The sequence below is a fragment of the Lethenteron reissneri genome, chromosome 38 (assembly GCF_015708825.2).
Source record: "Lethenteron reissneri isolate LAM-NWPU_2019-01 chromosome 38, ASM1570882v1, whole genome shotgun sequence".
NCBI lineage: Eukaryota > Metazoa > Chordata > Hyperoartia > Petromyzontiformes > Petromyzontidae > Lethenteron > Lethenteron reissneri.
Window position 1 is genome coordinate 606753 of NC_083816.1, and position 12902 is coordinate 619654.

The 12902-nt window shown below is 48.3% G+C and overlaps 1 protein-coding gene across 2 annotated transcripts in view; it reads left to right on the forward strand.

Moving 5' to 3' along the window:
* The window catches only part of LOC133351682 (fibronectin type III domain-containing protein 1-like), a 29989-nt gene extending 22359 nt beyond the window's left edge, over positions 1 to 7630 (forward strand). For both annotated transcript variants that reach the window (XM_061567082.1, XM_061567083.1), the window contains exons 8-14: positions 356 to 655; positions 2288 to 2399; positions 3153 to 3232; positions 3439 to 3468; positions 5091 to 5255; positions 5696 to 5818; positions 6242 to 7630. In XM_061567082.1, coding sequence (XP_061423066.1) covers positions 356 to 655; positions 2288 to 2399; positions 3153 to 3232; positions 3439 to 3468; positions 5091 to 5255; positions 5696 to 5818; positions 6242 to 6357 — 926 coding nt within the window. In that variant the 3' untranslated portion in view covers positions 6358 to 7630. The remainder of the gene's footprint in view (positions 1 to 355; positions 656 to 2287; positions 2400 to 3152; positions 3233 to 3438; positions 3469 to 5090; positions 5256 to 5695; positions 5819 to 6241) is intronic.
* The last annotated feature ends 5272 nt before the right edge of the window (positions 7631 to 12902 follow it).

Below are 12902 nucleotides of genomic sequence, written 5' to 3' on the forward strand. Positions count from 1 at the left end.
TCCTGTGTGGTACTCATTATTATTCGCTTCAGAATCTGATCAGATCTGATACAATTTTTTTATGATAAGTTAAAACTTGGTCACCCCTTCCGATTGGCTGATTGAACCATCTTCAACCAGATGATTGATAGAAGCCAGGTTTCATTATTTACTTGCTCGTTTTGTTTGTGCCAATACGCACCTTTTACTCTCGTATACCATGCGATTCCCTGCTGAAGAGAGGGTGCAAGCCCTAATGATGGTATCGGCAATCTTTTGTGGTAGGCATACTATGTTCACGGTGTGCAGGTGTGTCTTGGCCTGTAGCCATGACGGTGCGTGACAATGAAAGCGTTGCGTGTGGCTCTCATTGCAGAGCCACGTGTGAAGTTGCTGAAGAAGGAAGCGGGGTCACTCTGTTCCATCTCCGATGCTCTCGAGCAGATCCAGAACCATTTGGAAACCAAGAAAAACATTCAGCTTTCAAGAACCTTTAGGTATTTAAGAGACACAAAAATAGAAGAGAGCTCTGGAAAAGTAACGATTGCTGGCACGATGGGAGCACAGCCAATCGAGCCTATAGTCGTGGCTGTTGAAGGCTGCCCCTCCTTCGTGGTCTTGGAATGGAGCCCCGAGGAGATGCCTCCTGGGGAGACGGACACTGGCAGTGCTGCCGGTAAGAATCGCTCCGCTGCACACCTCACTATCAGCAACTGCATCTTTGTGCCATCACTGGCATCATCGCGGCCAACCTCCATCACGAACAGTCAAAACAACTCTGTGGTTATACCCAGGTCTGAGGAATTAATGTGGGGCACGTGTGGAACCGCTGTAGCGTTGCACACACACAGCCGTGCGGCACTCTCGTGCACGGTAGAGAAACGCAGTGGAGCTGCCTTCGCATCTGCCTGGATACTTTTGGTGTCTGCGGGAGAGTTTTTGTGACCAAGGGCTCATAGTACCGAATACAATGGAAAACCACCACCTGAACGTTTGGTCAAGAATGTTGTATTGAACAATGGGGGGCATGCGGTAGGAATGGCCCTATGATCGAGCGGGCGTGAGTTGGCCTCGCTCCAAAACCCGGCTCACTTTTTGGCTTCCACTCACAACTTTGGGTCATGGACGCACGAAATGGGGCCTCTACGGTTCCTATCTCGTGACAGTGCCTCAGGAAAAATATTAGCAAAACAACGGCCACGTGTAACATGTTCACTCGACGACTTTAGACGCCTGTCAGAGAGACACCGCAGGAACACAGACAGCAGGGTGTGTGAGCCCTAGGGCAGTTTGAAAGCAGAGCCGGAATTATAACGATGAAATAAAGAGCAGGCCGAAAGCAGAGTTGGAGTGCTTCTGGAAATCTGAACTCCGGCATGAGAAGGAACGCAGCGGTGTGCCTCGAGAGCAGAGTTTGTATTCAGTGCATACTGCCTGCCACGACAAGTGGTTCAGAAACACGATCACGAATGAAAATTATGGAACAAAAGCTGAGAGTGTGCTAAGATGCATGGAGAGATGTATGCTTGGAATTACTATAAACCAAACTAAACTTTTTATTTTATTTTACCAGGTAAGGCCCACTGAGCTATGTCGCTCTTTTTTCAGAAGTGGGCCTGGTCACAAATGATAGCTCAACGAAGTGGCTTATCATGTGTAAATGTATAGCAGCCAAATACTCTAAATGCATGTTTCTAGATTTGGAGGGAAAAACCGGAGGACCCGGAGAAAAATCCACACGACCACTGGTAGAGAGAATGCAAACTCCAAATATACAGGTGTCAGGGTCGGGATCGAACCCACGACATCTCACCACACGTGGATTAGAGGGTTTGGGCAGTACACGCCATTAGCAGGGATGATGGCTGATAGTCCAAAATAATAACGGAGTGGTGGCCAACTCATCCGAGAGGCCACCCACCGTGGAGACGGAATGATGAAGTCAGGTGCTGGACAGATTGTTACATCGCAGGATCATGAGAGGTGGCTGCAGCTTGGAGAGGCCTTCATCCAGCAGTGGATTGACCATAGCCGATGATGAGGGTGTGATAGACTTTCAGAAATGGGTAAGCGTAAAAATGTGTGTTTTTTTAAGACATTGGTACGTTTTGTTCCCTCGGATGGAGGCAATTCCCGTGCTCCTTGACTCGAATCCTCCTCGGTTGGGGTCCCTCGTGTTTCTCGCGGCAAAAACAAAAACCCAAGCACTCACCTGGCATCGCCAGGCTTGGATGCGACGAGTATCGGCCACTCGTTACCGGAAATTAACGGTGGGGTTTGTTTTCTCCATATGTGTGTGTGTGAACAGGTTACGTGGTCCAAGTAGCGAATTCATCAGGGATGAACCAGCACAGATGGCTGACAGCGGGATTCACCAACAGCAGTTTCCTCCACGTGGAGAACCTCCAACCCAACGAGAAGTAGAAAATCCACGCCCACATGGCAGCAGCGCACTCTAGAACATATAGAGGGAACTTTACTCCGCTGTTTACCACTGCAGCTGGTATAGTCATTATCATCATCGCAACTGGTCGTAATGATTCACAGCCAACCGAGGGTGGATAGAACCGTGCAGATATATTTCCCTCACGTTTTCACATTGAATGGAAAAAAGACGTCTGTGCACGCAGATCAGAATGAGCTCGCAAGATGCTCGCATTTCTTTCTCGTTTTGTGATTCTGAAATTACACACGGAGTAATTTCCTCCTCGGGTACGTTTTGAATTTGGCCGCTTCACATTGACGTGTACCGCAACAAACACGAGGGACCCCGACGAGGACTCGAGCCAAGGTGCACGGGAACTGCCTCCATTCGAGGGAACAAAACTCTACGAGTACCAATGTCTTTAATAAAAAAAAATCACGCTTTCACATTACTGGAAGTGTATCCTCATCATCGGCTATGGTCAATCCACTGCTGGACGAAGGCCTCCGCATGCTGCCGCCACCTCTCACGATCCTGCGGTGTTACAATCCGTTCAGATATTACAACGGCAAACTTACGGCAGTGAAGCAGACGTGATATTTATCCAATTTCGCTCAATGTATACTGCGTACGTCCTTTCAGGTGTACATTTTCCTCGGGTTTCCCTTGAAAAACAGATGTGTTGGGTCAATGGCATGCCGCACGTTGGTAACGTTCAATTCACTCTTAACGCTGCATTTTATTTCAGATACTTCTTCAAAGTTAAAATCGACAGCCAATCAAAGCCTGAGGTCTCCTCGAATATTGTGACGTTTGTCACCGGATCAGGTAATTAACATGACGGGAAAATTGACTGCATCACACTTCAATGACTTTAGCCTTAGGGATCATTTAACAAAGCGTGATGTTTATTTGCCTCAGAGTGGACTGCCAAGTCTCTACATTGCAAAGCCTTGCCAATCAATATATTCTGTCGCTTAAACCCACGTTTGCTAAACTCTATACCACCAAAGTGATATATTTTTTATTTGCAGAGAGCAAGGAAGTTACTGACAAATCTGCAGGTAAGGTGATGTTTTTTAAATAGCATTCGTGTGAATTTGCGTTAATCTAGTTCCGAAGCGGTGCTGCTGCTACTGCACTTTACCTTCGCAGCACGGAGCACTCCACCGTGCAGGCTCTGTCTGGGTATTAGTTATTTTAGTCCACATTACTTTTTGGCTGGAAAAATACCAGTGAGATGGTAACAGACTCGCAAATTGGTGCCTCCGCTATGGGGGCGGGAGAAGCCGTGAGTGGACGCTGCCTTCTCCGCGGTGTTGTTCAATTTGTACGTAGATTATGTCGAGTTATCGTGCACCTCCGATGAGCACGGTTGGCTACGTATGGTGTAAAAGAAGTTCAGCATACATCACCTTCTGATGTAAATGACAGTTAACGGGCTTCATGTTTGTGTGCGTATCACGAGCGCATTCGGCAGAGCTGTCCCTAGGGTACGGAGATTCGGGGCGACCGCACCGGGCCCCACGCGTTGGGGGGCCTCATCACGGTGTCAAATGTGATAGTTCCCATTTAGTTTGAAGGCGTGAGGGGGCAGCGGGATTTGGGGGGGGGGGGGTAGCCCACACAGCGTGGTTTGCCCCTGGCCCCGCACCCCCCTATGGACGGCCCTGGCCTTAATTATCTTTGTGTTGGGGTCGTGTTGGTTGCTCTGCTCGGCACGTCCCAGCTTGGCCTGTGTTATTTCACCAAAACATATTATTGGGATTCATCTTCTTGTTTCTTTCGGTAAAGTCACGTAGAAGGGAAGTAATAAAATAATAAAAATAAAACATAATAAAACAATTCTCACGACGTTTCGGCTACAACGCAAGCAGCCGTCTTCTTCTTCACCTGAAGACGGCTGCTTGCGTTGTAGCCGAAACGTCGTGAGAATTGTTTTATTATGTTTTATTTTTATTATTTTATTACTTCCCTTCTACGTGACTTTACCGAAAGAAACAAGAAGATGAATCCCTGCAGTCACGAAAGCTTTAAATCGAAATATTATTGGGATGTGCATAGTTACGCCAGTGTGCGCGCCATTGGACATTCTTTGTATTTTATGGCCCAAAACATTGTTTTTAGCCATAATGAAATGAAAGCTGGTGAGGTCATTATCCTTCAACAAGTTTGTGTGCGTGCATTGTCTAAGTTTTGGCTGGACAGTCTCCAGTTCAGAAGGCAGCCTGTGCCTCGTGCTTGTCGGTAGCCGCCCGCTGTGATTGAGAAAGGTTGCCTACTTGGCAGTGTCGACGGGCTCACACAGGAACAGCTGTGAGAAGACTTAAAATCCCAAACAGGCTGGGGGTTGGCTGCCTGTTGGCCCATAATTTGAAATGTCGACACGCCGCGATTGCCACCGTGGCATTGTGCAATTCCCTCCGCAGCCTCGGCGTGGCCAGGGAAGACGCCCCCCCCCCCCCCCCCCTCCAACACACTCGCTTGAACGTGGAGATATTTTCACTCTTGAGATCACCGACTACAGAGTGAGATTTAACCACTCTGCCGTGGTTGGGGGGGGCGAATGAGTTTTAACAAGGCAGAGCGTGGCTTTGCTTCTGCTGCTTTTGCCGCTGCTGCTGTGTGCATCACTGTGCATGAAACATGCTGGTCCCTGTTTGCTATATCCGGTGTATGCGTGCAGGAGTGTCATCCGTGTGGACCCCATTTGCATTCCATGCGGATCCCGGCGCACCCAGCGCTTGCGTCGGGAAGCGCTACGTGAAGCGCACACTGCAGAACAAGCTCGTGGGCGTGTCGCTGTGCAACTCCCTCCGCTACAAGATCTACCTGGGGGAAGACCTCCGGGGTAACCACGGATCACTCGGTCACTCAGCCCCCATAGCAGTCCCAGTCCCATCAGGCAGTCCCCATCGCAGTGACCTATGCACTACAACCACAGCTGCCGTCTGTATTCAATTACTCAATCGGGATTATGCACGGCTACCGCTGCCCCCCGACTGACAGACTAAAGCTCGCTTACAGTCCAGGTGCTGAGTCACCTTTTGCTGCACAGGTACAGCTGCCACTGGGGATGCCCGAATGGTAAGGGCATTCGATCAAACCCAAATCATGATCGTAGGAACTGCAAGTGTTGCCAAGACCCTCCCCGCTGAACACAGCTCTCGGAACGCAAACTTTTTTTTCCACCTTAGGAGGAATGCACTCTGACCACAGGGCTAGACAGCCACATTAAGGGCAATAATAATAATGATGATGAACCCCCGTGTGCTGTGTTTCGTGACCCAGGCACGTTTTATGCCTTGGGAGATGCTGACGGACGTGGTGAGGACCACTGCGAGTTTGTGGACTCCCCGTGGGATGGGAAAACGGGACCATTGCAGCCACTGGATAACCTCGCAAGCATAGACGGTGAGTGCATGGGGAGGCCTCGCCAAGGCGCCGGAGCGCAATAGAGTGGGCCCCGTTAAATCTGGAGGGATTGTTCGCGCGTGAGCCCAACGCAGCCAAATGGGGAGCAATGATCAGCCAATGGACAGCGTCGATTCCATGAACGGTTGCGTGTGAATAGTTGTGGTCGAGCTTGGGATCGAGCTTGATCATGGAATTGAAATCGCTATTATTTCTATCGATTTCCTGTTCAATAACTCGGCCCAGGTTAGCCTTACTTGGGCACGACTCACCTACCTCACAGGCTCACACTGTCATGATGTATCCCTCCATACTCCACGGACTCATTCGCCACCCTTCACATTCCTGCGACACGACGGTAACGTGACGTATACGCGCGCGTGTGTGTGGTGTCCCCGCATCGTCGTCATTGTGCTCTATCAGGGTACCATCGCAGCAAGAGGCAGCAGAGGCTGACACGAGGCGTGTTGGGGCCCGAGTCCGGGCTGTACCACGCGGACTGGTACGAGTGTGGGGTCGCCATCCCAGGCTCCTGGTGACGATGGTGGGAGAGCGGGCGAGAGAGCTTCACGCGCGGCACGGTCTGTACACATCGTGTCTGTGTGCCGTCTGATCTACAGCGACTTTGACTTAAGATATATTTTAACGGTACGCACGTACTCATTTGTAGTCCAGCGTAATGAATTTCGAACCGTGTATCAATCTATCGAGGACCTTTCCTGCATTCTCATTCCATTGTTATTCTGCTTTGTCTCATTCTAAAAAAAAATAATATATGTTTCACTTGCGCATCTGTTTATTTTTCCAAAACAGCAAATGGCATTGCATGGCCCCTTTACTAAGCAGCGGTACAGCCACATTATTGTCCCACCTCCATTCCCGCATGGCCGTACCACGGTGATGTGTCGTATGACATGAGCTGCTTTGTAATAAGCTGAAGGCAGTGCCGCAGTGGAGAGCCTAATCCTCTGCAGGCGAATGCTCCGCCACCTACACGTTCTCTCTGCGCCAATGGGAGTCTGAACACGCCTGCATGTTGTGACGAAATGTTAACTACCTCGCCTGGTATGCAGGAGGTCGTAGGTTCGATCCCGATTCTGACGCATGTATATTTGGAGTTTGAATTTTCTCCCCGTGGTCGGGTTAATTTTCATTGAGAAACACGCGTTTAGAGTATTTGGCTGCTATACATTTCCACATGATCAGCCACTTCGTTGAGCTGTGATCCGTGGGCAGTTCGCTTGTGTAAAAGAGCTACATAGTTCAGTGGGCCTTTACCTGGTAAAATAAATAAAAACACTTATTAGTAATCGTCTATCTGTGCCCAAGCCACGTGGAAGTGCTGCCACCTGCTGGATCTTCCGGTAATAGCAGAGCCCAGCCAGTCGGAGAGTGGAGTGGCCAAGACTTCAGCTGCACGTAGGGGCAGGCACATTGTTGTCGATTACAGCATGGCCGTTGTTTGTTATGGCTTCAACTGCAAACACATCTGACGTGGTGCCATCGCATTTCAATCCCGGAATCATTAGTTTGGTTTTCTGTGTCTTTTGTGTGTCCAGTTTAATTATCTTCCTTTGTATTATACAATTGCAACGTTGTGCATGAAAAATGCATAGATATGCAAATTAGTTGCATTCCTCTTGATCTACACACAGCTGTTTGTTTTGCCTATGATGTTGCTCCCTTCTAATAATGATCAGAAGGTGAAGTTTTTTGCAGCTAATTCCAACAGTGTGCATTCTTTGTTGTTGTACCGTACAGTTGCAGTACGTATATTATCATTGCATAAAATAAAAATGTTCATGCAGCATACACGGTGTTCGTGTTATGATTGAAGAGATAGCAGTTATTTGGTTATTTAGAAAATGTATTTAATCAGCTGTATAATTTGCGCGATGGATTCCAAAAATAGCAGCACCTTCACTACTCCAAAATCAAATATTCAATTCGGTCAATTTTATGAAACACAATCTACGTTGGCGGATAGCTCACAGCTGATGATTTGTTGTCACATTTTTGCTTGGGCTCTTCAACTCTCCTCTGGTTTTGATCATAAACCTAATCATTTGCCCCCACGTGACAACTTTTCCCGTACCTCCGATGAGCACGGTTGGCTACGTTCGGTGCGAAAGAAGTTCAACATTGCTCTCCGATAACGCGGCAGTAGTTGCGTTCCTGAAGAACACTGCGTTATGGGAAAATCGCGTTATAATAAATAAATAATAGGGTAAAGCACAGCAATAACGCTTGAGATGTGTACGCAGGCTGAACAAAGACTGAGGCACGTGGGTAGCATCTAGAAGCATCCAGCAGCATCCCGCCTTGTGTGATGCTACGTCGAGGCAGCCGTTCGACCGTTTATTCCTATTCGCGCGACGTAGTTCTGTTTACTCAATCGCGTGATATCCAATTCACATCCGCGTTATATACATAAAAATCCCTAATACATTCATCGCGTTAGAAAAGATTCGCATTATGAAAACAACACGGGGCGTTATAGGAGAACAGAGTGTACAACTTAATTTGCAGGAGGGGTATATCAAAACATTGGCATTACACGATCAGAAACTAATTATGCATCCTAATCAGGTTCGTTTCTCAGTCAGCTTGTCCTGGTGAGGATCGCGGTGGCAGCATATTGAGTAGGGCGGTCCAGACCTCCCTTTCCCTTGGCGACAGACTCCAGCGTTCCCAGGCCAGCCGAGCGACATAGTCCCACCAGTGTGTCCTGGGTCGGCTCCGGGGTCTTCGCTCAGTGGAACGTGCTGCCCGGTAGAGTTCCAGGGGGAGCCTACCAGGGGGCATCCTTACCAGGTGCCCGAACCACCTTAACTGACTCCTCTCGATTCGGAGGAGCAGCGGCTCAACTCTGAGTCTCTTCCGGATTACCGAGCTCCTCACCCGATTGCGGAGAGGAAGCCCGGCAACTCTGCGGAGAAACCTAATTTCGGCCCCTTGTACACATGATCTCATCCTTTCGGTCATCATCCAAAGCTCATGACCATAGGTGAGGGTGGGGATGTAGATCGACCTGTAAACCGCGAGCTTTTTTAGTGAACTATGCTCCCGCTTCACTACCACGGAACAGTACAGCGCCCACAACACTGCGGATGCCGCACCGATCCACCGGCCGATCGCCTGCTCCCGCTTACCATCACTCGCAAAAAAGGCCCCGAGGTACTTCAACTCCTCTTAATCAGTTTTTCATCTGAATTTTTATTTGAGGCTGAATAGTTATTTCTTAATACAGTAAAACCTTGGATTGCGAGCATAATTTGTTCCGGACACGTGTTTGTAATCCAAAGCACTCGTATATCAAAGCACTCGTATATCAGTTGTGATCACGTGACTCTCGGCAGACAAAGCGTATACGTACTGCTCGTATTGCAAGACCTCGCTCATTTATCAAATTAATATTTATTTTAAAAATTTGCTCGTCTTGCAAAACACTCGCAGACCAAGTTACTCGCAATCCAAGGTTTTACTGTATATTTTTTATCAACAAAATGGCAAGTCTCTTTGTTTCCCTTTCTCTCCCTGCCTGCCTACCTGTGTTTCTGTCTCAGTCCGTTCTCTCTACGTACGATCGACATGTCCCTCTGTGTCTCCCTTTGCCTGGGGGGCTGCTGTGCCGAAATGGTGAGCAACAGCCGCGAGGAGACGTCAGCGACGTTCGATCCTCGCAGTGCAATGATAGAGGGGCTCCTCGACTTACGAACATTCGAATTACTAACTTTCAGAGATACGAACAACCTGTCCGTATTCCAGTTGCCTGTCCGGGAGTCCGAAGTTCAAACGCCGCGTAATAGATGGCGGTGGTGGCATCGACATCTACAGAACATGAAGAACCAGTGGAATCTACATCTCCGGGAGATTATTCAACTTTTAAAGCAATTCCCCGTGTTAAGTGTACATGCCGTACAACGTGTTTGGAATTGACGGGAGAAAAGTTGGACTTAAGAACAACTCGACTTATGAACAGATCTCTGACATTAACATAGCCACTTCCGTGCCCTCGTCCAGGAGGCCGCTCTCCGATCTTACATTTACATGCTAATTTCTCACATTACCATCACTAGCCCCGACCACTTCTTTATGACCCTTGGGCTACACCCATTTCAAACCTTTTAAAACAATCTGCCTCAGCAGTAGACCATGCTTTCCCACCTGATGACGGACGCTTGTGTTGCGCCCGAAACGTCGTGATTTATTTAATTTTATACCTACGTAATTTTACCGAAAGAACCAAAGAGTACTATACTACTATACCGCCTTCAACTTTTATGAACGACTGGGTGTTTAAGGTTAGCGATTTGTCGTATTTTCTGGCGGTATAGAAAATTAAAAAATACATTTACTTTAATATGCAAGTTAAAAGTTTGTATTTTAAAATTTGTGTTTTTTTATTTAGGGCCCCTTTATCACATAGGCCCCGCACTAGCTTAATCCGGCACTGCGTGGAACACGAGGCCAACTTTGTTGTTAATTGGCGACGTCTCCATTACTCCACAAAAGAGCACTTCTCTTATGGGAGGGAAAGAAAAAAAATCGGACAATAAATGAAATAAATAATGTTACCCAGTTCGCGGTGTCAGTGTATCCACGCATGGCCGCCAACTGAGCTGTGGGCAAGGTGGCTGTGGTTAGGGCACTGCGCGGTTCGCGGTTGCTTATTAATGACTGGTATTCTGGCTTTTATTAATGAAAAGACTTTGCTTGCATTACAGCCCTGTTCCCGTGTGTGTGGTTCACCAGCGTGTTCAATCATTCCGTTGCATGCGACGATATCAAACGAGTCCGCTTTTATTGGCCTACCATACTGTCATTATTCAATTCCACACTCGACGACGAAACATTCAAGTAGTAGTAATAATAATTACATCTACATCGCGCTTTTCATCAAGGATCTCAAAGCGCTGTACAGGACACAGCAGCAGCAGACACTCAGCATAAAGTAATACGATTTAAGAATAATTAACTAAACGTTATGGAAGCGTAAGCGTATATACATCGGTTTTAAGGCGCATTTATAAAATGTCCACAGACTCAGAAATCCTGAAACTTCGTGGAAGAGCGTTCCATAGCTTGGGGGCTACACGGCAAAAATCTCGGTCACCCATAGACCGAAACCTCGACCTGGGAATACAGAGAAAATCTGCACCCCCAGATCTTAGGGACCTTGAGGGAATTTATGGGCGCAGCATGTCAGTGATGGAGGCTGGGGCAAGATGGTTCACTGCTTTGTAAGTTAACAATAGGATGTTAAACTGTATTCTATGTGAAACTGGAAGCCAGTGTAGGGACGCCAAAGCCGGCATGATACGATGTGACAAATGTGTTCTGGTTAACACCCTAGCAGCCGCATTTGGAACATGCTGCAAATTGATTAGCACCTTCTTAACATTACAATAGTCTGTGTGAGATAAGATGACGGGTACCAATTGGAGCAACCAACGTGCGAGCTTTCCGCTGAGCAGCGCGCGACCTCTTCCACAACCTCGGCCTCGCCCAGTGGGCGCGCCACAATGCGTCCCTGGCGGGACCACTTCACTTCGTTGGCCCTTGCTCTGAACGTCCCGGTGAGCCGACTGCGAAATCTTGTGAGACCCCCCCTTCAAAGCTGGCACTGACGGCGCCGGATGCAAGCAGTGTCGGATCATCCTAGTAGCACAAGCAGCTTATGCTACGGGCCCCGCACTTTCAAGGGTCCCGCGCTAAATTCTTTAAAGCTATCAATTCCGGTTCAGTGATTCTGCACTTGCGCTATTACTATAGTACTATACTGCCTTCAACTTTTATGATCAACTGGGTGTTTAAGATTAAATTAAAAAATACAATTACTTTACTATGCAAGTAAAAAAATAGTGTTTGAATGTTTAGGTTTTTTTTCATTTAGGGCCCCTCAATAACATATGCTACAGGCCCCGCACTAGCTTAATCCGGCACTGGGTGCAAGGCACTCCCAGGAGTCGCGAGGCGCACACCGGGCGCACGCTGCGCGTGATTGTGACGGCTCCTCCGCATTGTGAGCAAGCTTCAAGTCGCCTTTCGAAAACGAAAGATTTGTCTTCAAACAAGGACGGTGCACGAAGAGCTCGCCTGCGTGCACGCGCTCAAGTATTTTGCCGCTGGTGTGTTTTGACGTGAGTCTTCAAGTGGGAAATCTGAGAAAAGCCCTTTCTGAATTCTACGCACACCAGGGGCCTCTCACCAGTGTGTGTCATCTTGTGCCTCTTCAGAGTGGAAATTCGCGAGAAGTCTTTCTTGCACTCGCCACACTCGTGCAGTCGTTCTTCTGTTGTGTATTCCTGGATTGCGTTTTCAAGTGGGAGAGGCGAGAGAAGCCGTCTCCACACTCTTTGCACATGTGCGGCCTGTCGCCTGTGTGCGCCCGAAAGTTGCACCTTTAGATGCGACATCCGTGGAAATCCCCTCGCGCACTCCTCGCACGCGTGCCGCCTCTCTCCGTAGTGCGTGCCCCGATGCCTCTTCAGATCGAGGGCACCGCAGAAACTTCTGCTGCACTCCTCGCAGACGAGCGGCCGCTCCCCGGTGTGCGTCAGGCGATGCCTCTTGAGGTGGGAAATCTGAGCGAAGTTCTTCATGCACACCTCGCACCGGCACGGCTTCTCTCCCTAGTGTACGTCATCCGATGCGTCATGAGGTGGGAGATCTGCGAGAAGCCCTTTCTGCACTCGTTACACACGTATGGCCACTCGCCCACGTGCGTCATCTGACGTAACTTCAGGGTGATGATGATGTTCGATAAACGTCTCTTACACACGTGCATGTATACGCATTTGTGGAAAATGTTACAGATTTGAAGCATTCACACACACACCAGCGAATTAAGAACGCAGTACGCAGTGAAATGTGTTTGTATACTGTTCCGTATTGTATAATCATAATTATTACTGACAATAAAATTCGCATTGACATTAAGAATATTGAGTACGCCGTTTGTTGTGAGCATGTGTGTGTATGTTGTGTTGCGTGTGTATAATCGTGTGTGTATGTTGAGTTGCGTGTGTATAATCGTGTGTGTATGTTGTGTTGCGTGTGTATAATCGTGTGTGTATGTTGA